General features: G+C 37.8%; 1 protein-coding gene across 25 annotated transcripts in view; it reads right to left on the bottom strand.

The window, feature by feature from the left end:
* The window catches only part of ZNF536 (zinc finger protein 536), a 345246-nt gene that overhangs the window by 121404 nt on the left and 200354 nt on the right, over positions 1–23488 (bottom strand). For all 25 annotated transcript variants that reach the window (XM_030282099.4, XM_072934376.1, XM_072934372.1 and 22 more), the window contains one exon: positions 9763–9915. In XM_030282099.4, coding sequence (XP_030137959.3) covers positions 9763–9915 — 153 coding nt within the window. The remainder of the gene's footprint in view (positions 1–9762; positions 9916–23488) is intronic.

Below are 23488 nucleotides of genomic sequence, written 5' to 3'. Positions count from 1 at the left end.
ATTATGTAGTTTACCAAACCAGCTGGAAAGTTATCCGCTTTCAAATAACCTCAAAATCTGCTAAAAACAAAATTGAAAAGCTTTCAAACGTCTTTTATTTAAGCTAGAGGCTCAATTGAAGGGCTTGTAAATACTTGGGAAGCTGCTCCTGTCAGTGATGGCAGGAATTTGCTAATGAGAGGCGAGCCCAGAACACTCCATGGCCATGGAGGGCTGCACGAGAGCTCACTGACAGGAACTGGGGCTGGATCCGTGCTGCAGTCCAGCCAGGGCTGAAGCACCTTACCAGCAGCGGAAATTCTAAATCCATAATGTAATCCTAAAGCTAAACGGTGAGACGTGAGAGCTTTATATCAAACCACATCAATCGACCTTTTTAGAGGAGAAAAACGCAGAGCCTCAAACAAGAGGTGCTCAGCAGAGGGAGAGGTAGTAATTAGCATGGTTCATGCTTTAGGCCTCGGTCCACACAGCTTAAGAGAAGAAATCAGCTTTAAACATTTCAATGAAATTTCTGAGTCTTTCTCAATGACCCAATTAAGCTCTGGTGCTTCACCAACGAGGAGCAGGGGTTGTGTTTAGTGGGAGTTGTACAAAAGCAAACAGTTCCTACTGAGCCACAAACATGAGACAGAACACACCTGTCTGGGTTTCCCTGGTCCCAGGTGGGCACCTGAGCATGCACACACTCATCACAGGCCTTTGAGAGCAGGGACAAGAGGACAGAAGACACTGGCTGTCTATTTGTTTACAGCTGGGTTTACAGCATCACTGTAATATTTTTGGAGCCTCTTTCAGTTCTGATGTTTGTCCCACCAGTTACTGTCAGCATCTCGAGTGACTTCTGGCACATCTTAAGTACTTCAGGTGTTGCCTAAGACATAATGAGACTGGTGAAAAGTGCCTGAATCTACAGGGTTGAATGTTCTCACTTTTGAATTTTCACTCCACTTAATTGAAAGCTCTTTCTCAGCATCCCCTATGCCTTTATGTAAAACTTTAACACAATTATATTGAGCACTTCCTTGTATCCTAACGACAGTTCAGTGTGTTTGCATTGCATGTAAGTGGCACCATCAAAAAGTGTGCCCCAGCATTGCAGGCACTACATCAACTGCTGGAGAACTATTGCAGGGAGAAGGATAAATTTGTAATATAGTCTCTAGTGATGTTGTTAAAAACATGCAGAAACCCCTTAAAGCAGTATGCATATGTGAGAATAGGTAAAAATAAGTTTAAAATGTTAACTATAAAAAATGCTAGTTCTGTTTTGTACTTCTGAAATACCTTCAGTCTAAAGCCCTGGGCACAACATACTCTTATTCTGAATTGCTAAGCCTTGAAGTCATTCCATTTTCTGCTCTAAGGCATCTCCACAGAGCGAGCTTCCTTTCAGCAGAAGAGATCTGCACACAGCTCGCCACCAATGCCATGAGCATTGGACTGAAAGAAGACACTGACTGAGACAGTGTGATAAAAAGTTCAAATCTCTCCCAGCTTTGGTGTGCTGCCTCTGTGGTGCTCCCACCCCTCACATGGCTAGAAATGAGATCTAAAGCTGAAGGTCTGAAATTGAACTCAACATGGAGCAACACACTGTGCCACCTTTGCCATACAGGACTGGCCAAACAGCATTGTTCAAAGGGAGCCATTCAAATCTCGCTGTTCTCTGCCAGATCCAAATTCTGGCAGTGGTTAGTTTATTTCAAAGCAGTCTTAAATGCTGCTATTTCAAGGGCAGGCACTGGGAGAAGGGAGTAGGATGGAGTCAATCATCTTTGAATCTTTTTAATTTAGTCTGTCAGTATTTCCTAAATTCAGTTATTGTACAGTTATTTAGATGCTACTTCATCTATTCAAATTAATAACCAGCTACACCCTGTATAAGACCCTGTACAAATGAAAAAACAGAGTTATAAGCTGCTGTAGGAAAAATCCCAGTCTAACCTCAAACCAAGCCAGTTTCAATGGAAAACCCAAAGGACCACTAATTTTCAGGATTCTATCAGCAAATGCAGTAGTACATGTCCAAAGAACACTGCAGGGGACAAGGGAGGTATGCTATGATTCTTGTTAGAAGACAACCTGTTTATGTCTCATACTTTGAGGAAAGGTTTCAGAGAATTCATCCTAGTGTAATGACTACCCTGGTATTATTGCCAAGAGCAGTGTCTGGATGAGTTATTTAACACTTAATATCAGCTCACATAAATTAATGTTGCCATGTAGGAGTGAGGGAACATGACTTTTTCAAAATAATTTTCTGCATTTCATATCCAAGAGTCATTTTTCATTGTTCACTAAGGCAATGGCCACCCTGAATTTGCTAATTCTCTGGCCCAGTCTGCATGCCTGCAAACTTTTTCACAATAAAGTAGGATGAGAGAATATTCCAGTATGTCCAAATAATCTTATAGGGAGTACGTTATCTGGGCAGCATAATCACAGTTTTGATCTACCTACTGTTATGGTTTACAAGACACAAGATATCTCAGAGGAACTATTTTATATCAGGATAAAGTAAAACAATAAAATTTCAATGCTGCTTGTAAAATCTGCACAAAATCTTGGTAGATAACTGGAAACAGACATGTTGCCCAGAAGAAACAGGTCTATTTTTGTAGCAGGTTTATAAACCACCCAGCTGTATGACCTATGCAGGAGCTCCCCAGTCCTGCTCAGAGCACAATCTGACCCTATTGGTCAGGGGAACCATCTGCTATGGGCTGTGCAAGGAGACCACAGCCAGATTATAACTAGATTTACAGATTTTAAGGCCAGAAGGGACAATTATGATCATCTAGTCTTATCTGTTCTACAACACAAGCCAAAGATCCTCACGCGATAATTCCAGCATCAGAGCATTTTGAAATACATTTTGAAACAAAACTTACTTGCTTTAGTTTGAACAAATTATGTTTCAACAATGGCAGTGAATAAGACTCCAACATTTCCCTAGGTAAACTGTTGGACTGATTAAGTATTTTTACTGCTCAAAACGTGTGCCTTATTTCTAGCTTGGATTTGTCCAGTGTTTGCTTCCTACTACTGAACATTGCTACATTTTTCCCTGTTAGATTGAACAGATTTTTTTTAATTAAAAAGTCTATTTCCTAAGGAAGGTATTTGCAGACAGAAAAACAATCACTTCTTCACTTTCTCTCATCCTTGAGTGGAACATCCTTCCCAATTTTTCAGTGTCCTTTTAAATTATGGGTACCCACTAAAGCTTTGATGAAATTTCAACTTGATAGCAATTTTATACAGTCCATGACTGTGTTTACATCCATAGATTTAGCAATCAACTAACATCTCATATTCTGTTGCTTCTCTACCACAGTCCCAGGCCCAGTTCATCACCGCCTCTAGTATTTTTTCCTTTACATGTTGCTGATTTAAAATTCATATTGTTGAAAAGAGCCCACTTGACTAAGTGACTAATCAGTGCCTCCCCATGATTTTTAGCATCTTACCATTTTTGTGCCATTGGTAAATTTTATCAACAGTGATTTTTATATAGTCTTCCAAATAATGATGAAATACCAAATAGATGGAGCTGAAAGCACTGCTGTGGAACTGAGAGTTTATGTGCCATTTAATCTCTGTATAATGATTTTGGGGGGGGATTTTATTTTTTTTTTTGGTGGTTGTTTTGTTGTTGTTTTTGAGTTCTTGCTGGGGGAATTTTCACATAGAAAAGGCTACTTTTATGAGAAGGAACTTGATAAAACTGTCTTTCATTAAAAAAAATTGAAATAAATATGCTACCAGTTTTCAATTAGCTAACTAGTTCATTCTCTAATTTCACCCCAAACTTTTTTCACAATAGTCCTAATTTCAAGGTCTTATTATTCTTTCTTTTGGGAAATACAAGAATACCGCTACAAGTGCTCTGGATCTTACTCCATGTTCCAAGGCAATTTTTGGTTATTTTTTTCAATGAACTTAAATGATTTGGAGAACTCTTCAGCCAGGGTTTTAAAGATTTCATCAAAAAGTTATCCAGTCTCATTCACTCTAAAAAATATCAAAATGCAGTGGGCTACAGCATAACAGCCTCATTACTTAATGGGAGCATAACTGTGTCGTTGGAAAATGCTCATGAAAACCATCATGTTTCTTTCTGAAAACAGAGGAGAGGAATATTTAGTCTTCTATACCATGGTTGCTAATTTCTTATCCATTCTTGTCCAGTATTAGCAAGATAGCAATTGTTTGGCCTGCAGATCTATGGAATTTTATTCCATTTTCCATAACCCCCATAGACACATACATGTTTTTACTATTGCTTTTAGTTTCCCTTACCAAATTTCTTTACTATTATTTGTTTAAACTTAATGCTACGAGCTTCTTTATTAATTTTTCATCTTTAACATACGGCTTCTTAACAATCTGTCCAGCACCCCACACTCCCTTTCCCCACTGAATGCTCCCCTCTCCCTTTAAATCTTATCCCTCTTATTTAAATCTTTAAATAAGATTTTAGGAGTTGTCTGTGGATTGTGCCTTTCTGCTCCTCGTGGTGCTGCTCCTCAGCACAGTGACAGCTTTGCAGCAGGGCAAGAACCCCAAACACTTGGCAGCCCCATTTGCAGTGGGGCTGTGACAGTCACTTGGGGACAATGTGAGTTGCAATTCGACCCCACACATTTCTTAACAAGCTACAGTTTGCTTTCATGCAAAGCAAATGAAATCAAACATCTTATAATTCCAGAAAATACTACTTAATGAAAATATTGAAAACATTTTCCAGCATTTTTTATTTTACCATTGAAACAGTTATTGATAACCTATTTTATCCATTGTGCAGTAGATATTTTAGAAATGAATTGCTGTATGGTTTAATTAGTTCATTATTATGCCTATTCTTACACAGTAATTTCTTTTATCATTCTAATCATTCACTTCACACTTTTTAAACCAAATGGAATATCAAAGGTTCTGTAGGATTATTTTTGGATCCTGCACATGTTTCACCACACAATTAATCTGTTTGTCAGAAATACTAGTTAACTTCTCCTCTTTACTACTTTTCTTTACTAGTCATTTTTTTCTATTATATAAGATGAAACTACCTGTAAAATGACAGAATTTCGATGGTTTTACTAATTTTATTAAATATTTTTTATCTGTGCATTCGCCATCACTATAAAATATTTTAATTTTAATAAACTTTTATAACTGAATATTTTCCTTTATTTATATCTAATCTGCAATATTTATTTAGTCTTTTTACATGTCTTTACTTAGTTAAAATGCAGAGAGATAAATATGGCTGTTACTTTGCAGGGAAGATTCAGTACATTAATATAAACTGTACACAATTCCCCCAAAGCATATATATACGTTGTAAACCTGAAGACTTTTTACACAGCTGCTTATTGCTAAACAGTGCCTTGTCCAGAAGGGGACAATCTGTGTCTCTAATTGCTGTCACTGAAGCTGAGATTCATTATGTGACTTTCCCATTAAAATGTGAGCATTAATTTGTATAATGAAATATCACCCACTGCAGTGTTCATTAGCCATGCCCTACTGTATACTGCACATTGTTAGCTACCTAGAAACTGTAGTTAATTTCACTAATGGATATTTCCCTACTTAGTGTTTGGTAGGAAATTTATACTGTAACATTACCTCTTAAACTTTTAAGGAAATTTAAATTCAATCAATTATTTTCAACAAAAGTTTGGGATGTCATTAAGACAGGAGAAAAGGCATGCTGTACAATGTTAAAGATGGGAAATCTGGAGGAATCTAGAGAAATGAAAAGTCCTTTTAGTTCATCTTAGAAATGTAAGAATAAAGGATGTTCAATACCAAAATTGTCTCCTCTTGGAGCACACATACCCATTTTCCTTAATTATTCATATTGCTCATCCCACTACAAGCGCCTTCAGAGAATGGCAACAGGCAGTCTTTTTTTAGGAAGGAAATGTGAATTGAATTCATTTAAAACAGCACCATTTTTACTGTATTTCATCAGTTCATCTAAGCATGGTTTAAAATTGGCTAGTCACATTTCCAAGGGAAAATGCAGTAACACTGTAAATGCATATAATACATCTAATATATGCTCAATGTGTGTCACACATATCGCAACAGACTCTCAGTCAATGGATACAGCCCTGCCAAGTTTTTCCTTCCTATTCATCTCTTTCTTAGATTCCTTCTGTTTAGCACAATCTGAACCATCTTTCCTTTGCTCATACACATTATCCTTTTTTCTTTACTCAAGGGATTTAATTTTGTCTGTCATACTGGGAATATACCTGAGCATCTAATAACAGCACAAACCCAAACTGGTCTTATCTGCAGTGGCTTCTGAGGGCTAATGCAGAGTGCAAAGAGGTGCTAGAGAATCTGAAACCAGCTCCTACATAACGTGTCCCCTGTCAAAGGCAGGACATAAGAAATTTTAATGTCTTACACTTAAGTGTTTCTGCACAGTCCAAAGTTCAAGGTACGCAATGTAGAACCCACAGCACTTACTGTGTTTCAGGGGGGTTGAAAGTGCTTAGGAACATAAAGGAGATGTTCAGCTCCTTGAATGAAGGGATCAGAAGTTGCTGCCTCCAGTGGGGCAAAATGACAACTCTAGAAGCAGCTGCATATGGCACATGATAGGTCTGAGATACTCTGATGGTTTCCTTTTCACAAAAACTGAGCATCTCCAATCTTTTTGTGTTATAGCCTTCTCAGCTACATGAGAAGCTGTTATTTTATAGCTGGCTCCCAGAGTGGGCAGGGCCCCCAGCTGCCTGCCAGGCACTGCTGTGCACAGACACCCTGCCTCTGCTCCCAGAGTTTTTGGGAGCTGGGAGGCAGCACAGCCCCTCTGCCCACTGCTCACATCAACAACTCAGCTAAGAGGGCAGGAAGAGTTCTGCCTGTCCTCTCTGAGACTCAAGGCTTGCAAGTATTTTGGCCTGAAAATCCTTCCTCTCTCCATTCAGGGCTGTCCCAGGGAAGTGTCTCACTCCTCAACTGTTTTTAGAGCAAGAAAGAGGAGAAACTGATTTCACATAATTATGCCCTTTTCCTCTTACCATATGGGAACAATCAGAAATCATATCTTTCTATCTTCCCCTTAAAGCTCTTCCTGCCTGAATATCACAGAGCTAGATAAGAAATATCCTCTACAGTTGTGTTGGGACAAAATTGAGTATGCTAAATAAAACTTTGATTTTTTTTTTTTTTTAACCTTCACAGGCTTAATATGTGATAGCAAACTACACAGAAGCCAGGGCTCAGTGTGGAGTAGGTTGCAACCATGAAATATCCAACAGAAAAAAAGAAGCAACCCAAGCCACTGGCTAATTCTTCAAAAACAGAGCACAGCTTCTTCCTCTTGTGCAAGATTAAGCTGCTTCTGCAGCTTTTTTGGGCCAATTGCCACAGAAGCACCTCCTGGCTGGATCAGACTTTGGGTCTGCTCTTGGCATGAGTACCAAACCAACCCAGTCGTGTGCCTGCAAACACACAGATGTTCCAAGGAACCTGACTTCTGCTGAACTGCTTGAGCTCATCTCTAACAAACAGGTGCTGTGAGAACAAGAACAGTAATTGAGTTAATGTAGTGGAGAAATACAGTAAAGTGTTTTTTATCAGTCAGTTATATGATCCAGGCATATAATAAAGACAGAGTGTGACATAAAAGGCAGAAAACTGTCCCTGAGAAGTATGAGCTAACCAATATTTGTTTAATAGCTGGTATCTATTACATCATTTCCACTTACTACAAAGCAACTTAATTTTTATTTAATAACTCTAGTAATATGCCAATTTACATTTTTATATTATTTATTAGGATTATTTCCAATATGTAAAACATTGCTTCACTTAAACATCCTCTTGTCATTATTTACAAATACTTTGTTCTCAACCTAATGGAAATTGATCTTTACTTATTTTAAAATTATAATGATTTTTAAATACATTGTAAATGTTGTTTCCATAGTTTCTTTAAAAAAATTTATATTATACAGTTTATTTTTTCTTGTTTTAATTTTCTTTAGTCAGTATTAATATGCAATTTTTATGGAATATTTCCATTATAATTAATTTACTTTCCATTAGTTCTAAGGCACAAATACCAAGTGTATAATCACTGCCATGTTTAACATAAGAACAAAGTGCTCACTATATAGTAAAACAAAAGGAAGTAATGGGTAACCTCGTGTTACTTTGAAGAATTTTTTTTGCCTCTCAAATACTAAAATTGTCAAACTCTTTAACCTCCAGAGTTATAAGATTATTTTCCAATAAAATAACTACAATTTCTTTACTTTTACTACATTGGAAACCACACAAATAGGGTTTTCACTGGATTTCTTCTCCCCCATCACCAAAGCTCAACACACAGAGAAGAATATTCTTGCCCTAAGTAGTATGCAATACAATCAGACAAAATTACATTAGGGCGCCAAATTTTAAATTTCAGCATGGTATACTCCTACTCCACAATACAAAAAGAAAGAACAGAAATACAGTGAACAAATGTTCCCATTTAAAAAATGATTTTTTTTTCCTTTAAATAATTTTAATTTTCTATTTTTCAAAATCAGGCCTCACATTCATAAACCCAACATTAAGTATTATGCATGCACATAGGAGAAACATCATTGCTATTTTTAGGAAGGGAGGGAAACATTGCTTATCTGGTACTTCAGTGAAATAAAAATTAAAAGTGAAGATTTTCAAGCAGGAGGTATAACTGGAATGTATTTCTTCATGCAATTATTTTACCTTCCTATTAGGAAAGTAGCAGTAAAATTCTGAAATTCAATTAAAATAGTTTAAAAAGAAAATTAAAATTATGGGTCCTATTACATCTGTTTCCAAACAGAAGTGTCCCAAATATGAAGTTTTAAATACTCTCCCATAGCCTACCATGACAATTAACCCTGGGAAGAAAACAGGATCCTATTGACCACATACAGAATTTCAAATGATGTCAACAGGACCTGAGGATTAGAACATTTTATGTCAGAATTTAATTATCGATAAAGTCTTCTTAAACACATACTGTGTCTCTACATGGACCTTGCCATGTACATATGTATTTCCAAGCAAATTAAATATTAAAATTTGAATGGAGTGGCTAGAAATAACTAGTATTGAGAGCAGTCCTCCCAGTGAGAGAAATACCAAAACAAAGTGAGTATCCAGCCCAGTAGCAAATCTCTGTAGGGTAAAATGCAGTGATTGTTACTGAAATAAAATATGGGAAATTTTACCACTGTGCAAAGCAAGGTAAGTTTTATTACTTACAAGTACTAATTCGTGTGAGTTCTAGTGGAGAGGAAAAAAAAAGCAGATCTGTGAGCTGATGCATTCATATGAACAGTGAGAGGTTAAAAATGAGCATGCTAAATGGAACAAAAATAGTAACTGAGAAAAACATACAGAATCCCTAAGCAGATGCTAAGAAAGGCCTTTGAAGCAGTTAGTATAACTAAGTCTGAAACCAATAGGCTTATGCCTATTGAAGGACAAGGGTAATTGAAGGAAACAGTGATGAAGCAGGGAAGGAGACAGAAATAACCTCAACTGGGAAAAGATGATTCTATTAAAGTGGTCTTTATCCAACAACACATTCCTTGTGCTTTTATTTAAGACTGTCATACATCTTTCTCAAAAGACTTTCTCCAACTAATAAGTCCAAATCTACAGTGGGAATTAAGGCTCCTAGGCACAATTTATGCTAACCCCCCTCCCCACACGAGGCTCGTGCCGGCAGTGCTCACTTGTTCCTCTCACCTGTGTGTATTCTCAAGTGGACCTTTAAGTGGTGGGACGTTCTGAAAGTTTTTCCACAATATGGGCAGTCTTTCATGGCAGAACCAAGGCTCCTGTCTCTCAGTAAAGCTGGCTGCTGGACTCCTACAGATCTCCCAGCTTCTTCTCCAAGGTCTGCAACACAGAAATGTTCTCACATCACTTCAGCACATGTCAGAAGTTGTTCTCGCTAAAACTGCTAACACAACACAAAGTTAAACATGTCAATACTACACCTGTCTATTTCATTCTTTAAATCTGACAGAATGCTGACAATTCATGTATTTTCTTGTTATTGTCTTAAATTATTTCATCTTTCCCATCATGATTTTAAGCAGCATATGGTACCTTTATATACTGAATTATACAAGAAAAGAAACAGCTGTGTCAGCAGCTGGTTTGATTTCTTCTTTTGCTTGGTTCCTATTAATTTTTTTTCCCCAAAAGTTTGAGATTGTTGTTTTGTTGAATCTATTTAATTTACAAGTATTGTGAAAACCTGTAGGCTTTTAGAGGGAAAAAGTTTGCACCAGTATAATAAAACCTCCTAAAACAAGAGAATTGCAGAGACAGGGAGTCCAACAGCACTGACAAGGTCTACATGCAGAGCTAACCAACCTCTTCTGCAACATCTCAGCACTGGAATTACAACAGGCAGCCCAGAGAGTGGCCTAATATCATGTGACAAACAATGAAAAAACTGGTCAGATGAGGGGGAATTCCATCTCCCTCTCACCCGCAGCTGCTGTGTTTTCTCCTTCAGAGTTCACAGCTATACTTATTCTTTGCATCATAACACAATGGGTGAGACTCCAGGACACCTCTTCCCTCTCCTGATATAAAGAAACAGTCATTTCAGCCATCTTGAATGAACTGCTTTTATCCAAGCAGGCAAGGAAGAAAATAACTTACAAAAGACTGACATAAAAATTGCAAAAAATGTAGGGCATTAAAAAAAGTCATTATTCAAGCCACACAAGGCTCATCCATCATCTTGTACACAGAGGGTCATGTAATATCATTATAAGCATCAATTCAGTACCACTATAAGCACCAATGCATGATGTCACCAAAACCATGGCAAATGTTGAAGCTGTGACCCAGATTGACACTCCTGGCATGTCAGGAGCAGGACACATGGACACAGCATCCCACCCTGTGCAGAACTGAGCTATCTGGGTTAGATCCAGGTGGGGAGCACAGAGTTAAAACCTGCACGCAGAGTCTTGATTATTTCAACCATAAACTACTGACTAAAAATGTTCTGTCTTTATCCATTTGATATGTAACTAAAGCTGTCAGGAAACAGTGCAGTTTACACAGCATTGCCTTTTAAAAGGAAGTAATGGGACATAAGAAAGACTTAAATATTTGGCTCTAATAAAATTTATTCTCACAGTAGCAGAGACCCAAATACCACATTTCTGGAAAAGGTAACGCTAACAGGCATTTCAGTATATATTATAAAATGGTTCACCTAAACTATTTTGCTTAAAGATGAAAGAAGGAGATGATAGAGCTATTAAATAAATAAATATATATATATATACATATATATGCTTATCTCAGTCATATATGCAATCAAGCTATTACTACTTTTCAAAATGTAAACCTGCTAGTTTTCACATCACATTCTTGTTTAAGATTTTCTGACTGTTCTTAGACTGCAGAGTTAAAGCATAATATTTAAGTTAGAAAGCTAGTAAATGTCATTTTGAATTATCTTCAAGTACATAAAGTTTCATGCTATAGGGGTCTATTTTGTCTTCATGAGTCTAGGAAAACATACGTAGGTGCTAGCCTATAATTCCAATATCCCTAAAGAGTTTAGACTTTCCCTGTTTTTACTCCTCAAAAGTTGTATATAATTATGGCATAAGCTTCTTTGGAAAAAAAAAAAATCCTGAGTGCAATAAGAATTTTCTGAAGTGCAAAACACAGAATGCATGATGAAAAACTGCAGGATTTTATTTTGATTTTCAATAAATACTATATGAACATTATAGATAAATATATAGATAAAGTTAACAAGCCACTCAGAAGGAATTTACAGAATAAGACTGCTAGCTATGTTTTGCTACATGTCACTCTAAATGATGGCCTGTTATCCATTTGCCTTTTATCTTTCTATCTGGAATATGTGTGGCCCAATAAAAAAGAATAAATTTGTAAGATGAACAGCTCTCTTTGCAGATTTAAGAGTCTAATTTTCACTTTACACAAAATTGAATTTTTTCAAGGGAGCAAGACGATGGAGTTTACTCTAGCACTAATCCCTCTGAAAAAGCAAACTGAAAACAACAATGAAGCAAAGAAAGATGCGGGTGGTCTGAAGAGTTCTCTTTTAGATTTAAGTAGACATACAGTAGATAGCTCCAAAGGCTTTACTCCAACTGGGGCCTTACCTTGAAGAATTTTTCTTCCCACAGTGAAAGCATTCCTAAGACTTTAAAGCTGGGCTGAGGGGTTTTCTTTTGAATTCCTCTGCCCACAAAGCCCACCGAAGCGCTGGAGGCCATCGCTACCTGAATGAGCAGCTTTACATCTAAGTTCTTTTATTTCAAACAATGAAAAGATATGTTCAAGGCTGCCGACTCTCCCCATCAAATGCTAGCCCAGCTTCTTACCAGGGCCCCATTTTGCCACATTGTACCTCTTTGTCAAAGCACTTAAGTTTAAAATGTGCTTAACTTTAAAATGTGTTTAAGTCTCACTGACTCTGCTACTGAGGTTTTCTCATATTGAGTCTCTCAGAAGTGGTCTGTGGAAACTAAGGATGAAAAAAGAAGAGACTGACAAGAATAAAGTTAAGAAGCAAACTGAAGAATACAGACTATGCCAAAATCAGAATGTGTGGGGAATGAAAAATCCTCAGCTTTACCAATAATCATGTATTCTACACCTCTGATGTCCCCCTTCTCCTGTTATTGAAAGCGCCTTCACAAGCAGAAAGTCTCAGATCTGTTAAATTGTGCAAAAATATGGCAAAAATAGTTTTACAGATCTGCAGAACTAGGATTGGCCTCCACAAATTAATTTATGATTTACTCAGGATTTTAGCTATGGTTTTGGGGGCTTCTCAATTCTGAGGATAAAAGATCAGGAAGGAAAGAGAACAGTTACTTATCTTACAGCCGTTGTGGTTCTCTGATTTATGTGATCTATATGATGTGCACTTGATGCACATGGGATTACATGGCTTCTTTTACTATCCATTTCCATTATAGGCAGGTCAGCATCCTGAATATCTTCCTGCCCATCCCAACCTTTCCTGATTAAAGTGCAGGAAATATGAGCCTAAAGTATGATATAAATGTTCATACTAGATGTGTGACTTCCCAGCCTTGCCTCTGAACTCTCACTGAGCTTTCCTTTCACTGTATAAGTTCACAGCGAAAGTCCTGTGAAATGTGAAAAGCAACATTCAGTTCTAAATATTCGACTGGTTTTTGTGCCAGTCTAAGGACAAGGAACAGCTGTGAGTCCCCAGCTGCTCCGTGTGCTGTACCTGCTGGGCAGGCAGAGAGCTCCCTGACCCAGGACAGAGGAATTCAGCCACAAAGCAGCTTCTGGGGAGGTATGACAGGGACATCTCTTGCACACCATGCCTCAACTGCACTTAATGTGACTGTGCCCATGTTCTTGTGGGGTAAATGCAAGGAAAGAAAGTTCACTTCAACATCTGTATCTGAAGGTGGCATAACCAAAGAGTCAATTTGGCCAAAATGTGAGAAAATTGACTTTGCATGCAGACTGACATAAAAATTAACCAGTTCATAAGATCAGTATTTGAGGGATTGCCTTTCTTCAGACAGATGCCCAGTTCTCAGGAGAGAAGGGCCTAAAAGCCACCACTTTCTAGCAGAGAGATGAGGCTGGTTCCACATCACTGCCACAGGCAGAAAGAAAGCTTCCACAGAGATAGATAAGCCCAACTAACAGTTCTGGAGCCAGGAGCACTTTTACAGTAGAAGGTTAAAAGAAAGTGAGAAAACCACCAGTGAATCCTTTTTTTACAGTCAATATCTTACTGTTGGTTATCAGAAATGGTCTAGCCAGAAACGAGCCACGGCCATGGCCAGCAGTGCCCTCAGGACACAGATACAGATGCCACAGAGGAGAAATGCCAACTTCAGTGGATATTGCCAGAAAAGAGAAGACAAACTTAGACAGACAGTGAGTCTCTGTACTCGAAGCAGAAGCTATCTAGGCAGTCATATGAAGAGCAAAATGAAACAAATTCTTTGACACTTCCATATATATTCAGTATGACTGGTCCACCTGTCAGGAATAGGTCTATAAACATGATTAGAAAAGAGTGGATTGCTTTTGTAAAAAGAAAACAGTTTTCACTTGGTTAGGCAGCAGCACTGACTTCAGCCATGATAGCAATCAAATTCTGAAAGGAACATCTACATTAATGTGCCACAAATTTCACCAGAGTATTTATTTACTGCACGTATGTGAAGGTGCAGGGATTCACAAAGAGGTGCTTTCATGTTCAAAGGAGCTAAATTGCAGCCCTCATGAAGACTAAATCATCAGTGAAGTCAGTTGGAATTTGTCGACATAAGGTTTGCCAAATTAGCCAAAAACAGGCAATCACATGGAAAAGGTAATCAACTCACAAAATAGGTAATCAGACTTACAAGTATGTGTTTGGCCTTGCACAATTTTCAACACTATTAAAGAACCCTTTGAAAATGTGGCCAGAAGCCCTAAAGCTGCAAATAATCCCAGGTTTTCATATATTTCTGAAATTCAGAATATTTGTTCTTCAAATCTGCCTGTGGAAGTTAATGAAACTTGGTGCAACAAGACATGGTAGTGACCACATCTATTTTTTGATGACCCATAAACCACCCAGATTAGTCCATCTTGTGGCAGGAAATCTAATGTCAAGAAAGGAACGAGAAGATATGTAGTGTGTTAATCCTGTCACTGCTGTCAGCTCCTTGCAAGTGTGACTGAACTCAACCACCTCATTCCCTGGGAAGCAACATAAAATATGCCAAGTTTCTGGAAAAACATGCTTTACATTTCTTGCCTATTCCTAAGAGAAAGCCTTAATAATACTGAAAATAGTGTAAAATAGGAATATAATTGGAGATATAATTAATCATATTTTTCTACCTACCTGAAGTAGCTTCAATTAGCATCATCCCATGTAAATGAGAACAGAATCTGGCCCTGTGCTCATAATTTGAAATTAGAACCCTATTAGTGGATGTCACTACACTTTTTTGCCAGTGAAGTTCATGGTTTAAAATGAAGGTTTCTAATATTACTAAATATTAGAGTTATATTTTTGGCCTCCGGAAAGAGTTACTAATGTCTTAGGTCAGGAACAACTTGCTGTCTCTATTGTTTCATCAAGGATTTAGGTTTTATAATGACCATATAAGGGAATCTTAAACTGTTTCTATGGATTGGCAGAGGATTTGTTTAAACACAGAGCTATTTTAGAAGAGAATTGGAAAGGAGGCCTACTAGTGAGAAAACAGCATTCACATTGTTTGTATTATTAGAAATAAAGATTATACAAAGGTTCCACTGGTAAATAAAAAGATACCACATCTGACATGAGAATTCCCTCCTAGCCCTCTGAACCACACAGACAAACAACATGCACAAACTGCCCTGCCTCTGTTAACAATTAGTCACTGGCAGAGTTAAACTTAAAATACAGTCTAAATGCAACTGAAGTAAAAGGCCCAGAAGCATCGGTAGAGGGCAAGACTTGCAGCTTGTGGAAGTGAGCAAATGGCAGCCATGGCCAACACCTCGGGCTGCAGGAAGAGAAACAAAATATTGTAAGAAATTTCTTAGTAACTGGTGATGCACACACACCTCAAGCCCATTCCTGGAACACCCCACACTTGAAGATTGGTGGTTTTCACACCCCATGGGTTCAAAACACTTTGCATGGCAATGCTGTATGTGTGCAGTGCTGGTTATAGCTTAATGTTTTTCATTCTGGTACTCTGAGAGACATGCAAAATCTGTATATACAGCACAGAGAGACATTGATGGAACACTTCAACAAAATTAAGATTTTTTTAATCACAAAATATTTCTTATCCTCTTCTTTTCATTCCAATCAAATTCCCTACAGAGTTTTTTTTTCTGCAGTTCTTAGCAGTCTTACTTCTCAATTTTTTTTCGAAAATTTTAAAACCTTTTAAGATAATCACAGATCAAACACAGTTTCTGAGTATATCATTTTAGCTTTTTCATTTCTTTGAAGAATCGTGTGACCGAAAGACATAGAAATTCAGATTTAGCACTTAAAACACAGGGTTGTTTATTTTCCACAAGCTGATAGAGCTCAGTTTTGACCAAAAATTGAGCATGGTGAAAAAAAAATATTTTTTTGAGAGAATATTTTTTGTGTGACACCTCTTTAACTGTTTTGTTTTGGGTTTTATTTTAAGAAAGAAGACATCTTAAGCACCTTACAATATCTTTCATTTAACAGTTGGCAGAAGGAAACTCCCAGATGAACACTGGCCTGTGTCTTTCTCTTTAACCAGCTGAGTGATCCAAGCTTTTAATAAAGCTGTTCCAATTATTGTAAAAGTCATCTAGTACCTTATAGCCACAAATATTGACAGTTTATTGCACAACGCATTCATGGCATTTGAAGGTCACATCATACATAATACATACACTTTTATAAAAGTGTCTGGAACAAAGAGATACATGATCAGCAATTACATCTTACCATTCAAGGGTATGATTTTATACTTATTGAAAATGAAATACTATAAGAAATGCAAATTGTTAATAAAACACAAAATAGTTCATTTTCTGTATTTATTGTTTTATTAATCAGCAGTACCAAGTTCAGTTGTATAAAATCAATGGAATGCCATTCATATCTCAAGAAGATTACAGTTAAATATCATTATCCTGCAAACCATCACACATATTCTTAGCTCAGCATGAGGAGAAGTAAGGTTCAAATTTTAATCTGACTACTGTACACCTCTCCAGCCCTACTGAGTTCAGTGTAACTTCAACACTTACATTTGAATTGTGACTTCACCATATTGTTACAATATTAGTTTTGATAAAACTTAATCGGAATACAACTTAAAAGAGTGCTGAAGAATCTTTTAAAAAAATATATGCACATGCAGGCATGTCAAACTTCACCCTCTTCCACGCCCCTGACTTAAGGCCATTCTAAAAACCACGCACACACTCAAAAATGGTGCAATTAAAACCACGCACACATGCACAAATGGTGCAATTAAAAGTTTCAATTTATTCAGTCAGACCTGTGCACAGTCCTTCAATGAATTCAATGGACATCAGAAAAACAGAGCAGAGTCCTGGAGTGCTCGTTTTTGGCTAAAGTCTTCACTTTTTTGATGTTACTACTAGCTCCTGGAAGCTCTAGCTACCTAATGAGAGCTAGCTAGAGGCTAATGACCATGGATCACTACATTGTTCCCCACTAAATTTTTGCCCCAACACTATTTTTGGAAATTTGTTTCAAAATTGCAGAATACAAGAATTTCTCTCCAGAGCCCTTAACATGCAAAACTCTTCCACCATCCAACCCCTTCTCTGGTTTTTCAGATTTGCCACTCCAAAATACCTTGAAATCCCACTTCTTTAACCTGACTGTATAGCTGAAAGCACTTCCCATCCCAAATCACCTAGTTTGTCATATGAAGTTCATGAAATTCTGCCAGATTCATGTAATCTTTCCACAGGAAAAAAAGGAGGCCTTAGAAGTGAATGTACTTTGCCATTTATCAGAATATTCTTTATCCAGCTAGTGCTTATTCTTGCTTTCTTCAGAAGAGCACACCTGAGCTGCCAGGTCACCCTGTTGTACTCCTCTGTCCATAATGTGTGTCTTCTCAAGCAAAGCAGATTTTGGACCTTTTGGACCAGCAAAGTTGGGCTTAAATACATATTAATGGATCTTTCCTTCTTAAAACAAGCTTAGAATGTTCTGGAGTTTTACCAAAAGTTAGTGTGAACAGTAGTTTGTGATTTTCAGCAGTTTTCTTACCCAAACCCTTGACTCACCTGGGTTAGCTTTGATGCTGTCACCTAAATTTGAAATGGGCACTTGATTACTGACCAAGGAGAACAAAGTCTTTCCAAACTTCATACACATTGTATACTGCTTTTGGACAAAATTCCAGTGGGTAATCTAAGCAGAGAGGCTATCCAACTGGACCACCTTTTGGATTTGTACGTGTTATTTGTAGGCAGGTGTTCAGGTACCAGATGGCCTTAAAACCCATACTACTCAGGTTATAGCAGCTTCTACAAGCTGTCTGCATCATATTCCCATCTCTGAGATTTGCAGAGTGGCTACATGGAGCTTGATAAACACTTTTACCTAGCATTGCTCTCCTGATGCCAAGGCTAGATCAGATATCCAATTTGGGAGAGTTGCCTTACAGTCCCTCTTTAATTAAGTACTCCTGATCTCCCACTCCTGGGATGGATTGCTACTGCTGATTAAGCTCCAGAAGTAAGGATCTGTGGAGGCAATTTCATGAGGGAGAAAATGAAGTTGCTAGCTAATCAACTAAAATAACCATTAACTGGACTTCTGTGAATGAACATGTTGCCTTCTCCTTGCTTTCATATTTACCCTGTTCCTTCCACGTTGGGAGCCCTACAGCCCTACAAACCAGAGAGGTAAGGGGTACTTCACCATGACCTCTATCTTGTTCCTAAAATACCAGTGGGGCAACCAGGACCATTTGGTACAGTGTGCAGGCTACACAATGAGGGATGTCCAAGGTGGTATCAGTAAACCATAGGAAAAATGACAAATCTGGGTGGAAGAGAGCTCTGTTGAGTCTATTTTCCCTAAGTTCTTCACATGTTCCCAAAAATGCATTCTCTCAGACTCTAAGAAGTACAAATTAACACCCATCTCCTTGTAGTTTTCTAAATCCATCGATATTTTTTTTAAATCTTTTGAGTACGTGCATAGAAATATTTATTAATTACACTAGCTATGTTTTCCCTCAGTTTCTGGGTTAAAAAAAATCCAAAAACAAACAATTTTTTTTTTTCAAGTGAGAACCCAGACCTGCCTTCATTATAAGTAGCTCTCAGGGCATCAGGTATCATTGGGTAAGTTCTTGCATACTATTGTTTAAGAAAACCCTTTTTCATTATTATTATCTTATCACGGAGTGGAAAAATCAGCACAGAAGTGCCAGTAGCAGGTCATCAGATTTTATAAAAATTCATTCTACTAAAGAAAAGGATGAATTATTTAAAATGTCACAGGAATGTCTTTCTGTAGACACTGGCAAGAAAAAAATAAAAACAAAAGAATCAGGCATGTAAAAAGAACTATACAGGTAGCTAAATTACTAATTTCCCCCTCAACAAAATGAGAAAGAATTAAAGACTTTCATTCCATTTACAGATTACTGATTAGAGAGGTGCTGACAGAGTCTCTAAAGATTGAATAATGTCATGGTGTGTGTTACAACATTTGGACTTTGATATGAGAAGCTTTTCCAGTATCTGTATTTTCTTTTAACTTTCCAGTGCTCCTTTCAAACTAAATGACCACTTTAAGCTAATATAAATACTTTGTAAATAATTTTTCTCCCATTTACCTACTTTGGTACAAGCCACTTGAGGATAATTTCCAACTTCTTTATCCATTTCACAAAAAAAAAAAAAAAAAAAAAAAAAAAAGCTGTATTTGAATAAATAATTACAAGCAGCTCTAAACTGCTGAATCTACTTTACTAGCACCCTTTTTCTATAAATAAAATATGTTAATTACATGAATTTTTCTGTAATGGAAAACTATTGATTAAATTCATTACATTAAATCTTGAGAAGGGATCATTTAACTCTTTGGTATAGGTTTTTTCCTCATTGTTTTAACAGTGTACTGTGAGAATACTGAGGACATGATATGATCAGACAGAACCCATTAATTTTTTTATACTAATGTATCTCAAAAAGTATTACTAGGTCAATCATAGCCATGTTTTGTAAAATAGCCTTAATGTACATGGATACCATAAAATGATATTTGTGGGTGTGCTGGTTTTGCATTTGGGATATAAAAATTCTGAAATGCTGCCTATGGAGCTGATCTATCAATATCAATAACCCAGTTTTCCTCTTCTACTATGAAAATATAATTTTTTTTCATCTGAACTACTCTAGTCAAAAAAAAAAAAAAATATTTTGAATGCTGTCCTCTGATTTAGCTGAGCTTGTGGCAATAACTGGTTTAGGCTTAGGCTTCAGTATGCTGGAATGATCCTGAAACTAATTTTGCATGTGTTGGAGTTGGACTGTGGCCATGCACGTCAGTATGCTGGAACAGAGTTATCTAAATCCTGAGCCTTATTTTACATGTGCTGGTGTTGGACTGTGGCCCTGCAATCTTTTAGGTCTCCATCTGTAGCTATCAAAGCCAGGGTGTGCCCAGCCACTCGCTACTGCTCACTGCCTTCCTTCCACAGAAGAGCTGCAGGCTCACAACCACCCTGCCACACACTGGGGTCACCGGGAGCTCTTCAGAGTCCTGGCCAGTCTCATCAGCCTTTCTCTAAAACCTCTTTGTGCCCATGACCAGCCTTTTGCAGTGCATCTCACTAGGATCCTAGGTGGTTATCAAGTCCCACACCAGTGGTGAGAAATACCAACCTCTTGGACAGATGTTTCCTCGGATTCAGCACATTAATTCCTTTCTCAATACCAGGTAAAGCAGCCCTCTCATTTTTCAGCAAGCTATGGAGACCACAGTGCCACAACTGATGGAAGACTCTTCCTAATTTCCCAGCCTGAATGTTTTCTCTTCAGCCATCAACCAAAGGAATTTGAAGTTCAGAAAGTCTAGCCCAAAAGGTGGTCATTGGTTACTCCTGGGGAAGTGGACAAGAAAAGATCAGGCCACCATAAACCCTGGCTGTGCACCAATCTGGAACACCAGCACAGAGGCAGGAATGGGGGCTGAGCAAAGCAAAGTCACTGTACAGGTCCTTGTCACCACAAGGTGACCTTGTAACCTCCAGGGACATACAGGTTGTGGCAGCAACATACAAAGTTTTTGCGAGCCTTCTTCTGCTTACTTGCAGTTCCTCCATATTAATCCACCAGTAAATACATATTTTAACCCATCTGAAGTACCTATAAAATTAAAAGATAATCCAGACTGGCTTGATTTGCAAACACATTTCCCTACCAGAAATGCTGTCTCTATGGAGCCCAGCAACCTGGAGCAACAACTTCACACAAAGGTCAAAATTAGAAATTTGAATGAAGATCAGGCATTCTTCTCTGGCTGGACAGACACAAGTTATCTTACTGTCTGTCTCAGAGACAGAGAGACTTATTTTAGAAGAAGGATAGTGTTCTATCTCTTAACTTATTAGCAATGCACTTTCTTCAAATTCCAACAGCAAAAGAAATTCAAAACCCAGGTAGTCTGCATGCACGGAAGCACCTTTTGTTTAATAAATAATTCAACCATGTATTCCTTTTTAATTTAAAAACGGTCTGACTGAACAGTCAACAGAGTGAACTAAAGTTGGCAAAATACAGTGTTGAAAAATTAAAAAGTGTATTCAAGGCCATATTCACTTCTCATATACTGGAGAGACAGGCTGTGCTGAAGTTCTAGCTTTTTTCTTTTTCTTTTAAATTATACACATTCAGTCACATGATGCTCACTTGCCTTTGAAAGCTGCCTTGCCCTGGAATTAATCTTTCTCTCTTTCTGTTACTAGTACAGCAGCTGCTGCTCCTCTATCTCATGAACATCATCAGAAATTCAGCCAAAATGTCCTCACGAGCTCCTCTGCCATGCCTGTGAGGGCCAGACTTAAACTATCGACCATCTTGGAAAGCAGAAATGCTGTAAAACCTTCTGAAAAGATTCAGATCATCATCAGATTTATGATCCCATATCTCAATAAGTGTATACTGAGGTACAGGAAACACATCTGGCAGCAAAAAACTGCAGATACTGATGCAGTGAAATCCATCCCAGGACTGAGTTGGTAACACACTATTGTAAATGAGTACAAATACTTGGGATCAGTCGAGTGCATTTGGTACTCACTCTCTTAAAGACAGCCAAAAGCATATAGCACTATCTTAAATATGAATTTAAAGGCTCACTTTTGTAAAATAAAATTCATACCAGTAAGTAGTTAAGAATAAGAAAGAATAAAGCTAATGGAGTCAACTCTTACACAGCCTTCTGTACCACAGTTTCAAATAATTTCTTGAATCTTGGAGCAGACAGAAAGGAAAAAGTAATTCTGTGGTTAAACCTCCTTATTTCATATTTCTGGAGGTGAATCTGTTCCCCCACATATCCCAAAGCAGAAGCAGGTACTTAATGGTTTCCTAACCCAATGCAGCCCTTAAGCCTCTGCTCTGCTGAGTGTTTGCCTCCCATCACTCTGAATGGCTTTCCCATGCTTTTCATCCTTTCTGATTGGCACCTTCTGGAGCAATGACCAGTCTATAAACATCAGACATCAGCCACCAACATGAAATTCCAAGGCTGATAATGCTCAGATGACATTAAATGCTGACACAAGGAAATCTTATCTCAGAAAGGTCAGATATGCAGGAAAGAAGATCCATACTGGGAAGGAGAATAGAGGAAACCTAACCCTTACAAAGTAACATTGCCTTTATAGAAAATGACTTGGCAATAAGCTCTTTCAAAGTGGACATATTTATTTAAAACTCGTGTTAGACCCTTTGGATGACAGAAATTAGTCACATTCAGGAGAAAGAAGCTTCACAAGTGCATCCTGACTATTACACATCTTATGGAAGAAGAGCAGGCTTTCTCCAAATTTTCACTATTCTGGACACTAGTAAAATCTCCTGCAATATATAGGATGAAAACAGCAACCAGACCAGATAAATTTGTACGGGTAGGAAAATTCCATTGCTCATCTTCCATTGCTCTGACCAAACCATCTTTGAATGATATATCCAAAATGTATCTCTGAATCTGACAAAGTATGAACAAATGCATCAGTACAACTATAGAGGTTTAGACACAACTCCTCCCCTGCAAGTCAGAGAATCCTCAGGTTCTAATTTTGGCTGATTACTGGCTTGCACTGAGATGCTCTGCAATAAGAACCATGTCAGAGAACAGACTGATTTAAACCCTGAGAATGCAGGCTCCTGCATTTGTGCAGACACGCGTTTCCATGCCTTTTCAGGATGGCAGTGGTGGGAGCCACTCCAACAGCCTGGCAAGCCCACACAGAATTTGGTACATGACAAACTGGCTTGCACAGATTTCATTTGAAAGCTGTCTACAGTGGGACTGGCCAACCTAACAAAGTCATGCATGGGGTTGAGGAAAGGTGAATGGCAGCATTAACTGGTCAAACAAAAATTAAATAATTCTAACAATTCTACTGGTACTGGTTCTTTCCTGGCTACAAATTTTACAGATATGTGTCCAGTCATGAGGGTCATAGCTGTTTGTTTCAAAAGAGAGATTCTGTTGACTAACTAAGCTGAAATATTATAATAAAGGATGGACAAACAAACAGTATCTCCCTACCACTGCAATTTTTTACACCATAAAACTGCAGGAGTGTAGCACTGTGCATTTAAACAATGATGGGAAGATGTGATTTCAGAAAGGCAGCTCAGATACCAGGCAGGACACCAAGGAGTGCTGCAGATCAGTGGAACTGATTCCAGAAAGGAA

This window comes from Taeniopygia guttata, chromosome 11 (assembly GCF_048771995.1).
Source record: "Taeniopygia guttata chromosome 11, bTaeGut7.mat, whole genome shotgun sequence".
NCBI lineage: Eukaryota > Metazoa > Chordata > Aves > Passeriformes > Estrildidae > Taeniopygia > Taeniopygia guttata.
Note: the sequence above shows the minus strand (reverse complement) of the source record. Positions and strands in the feature narration are given on the sequence as shown.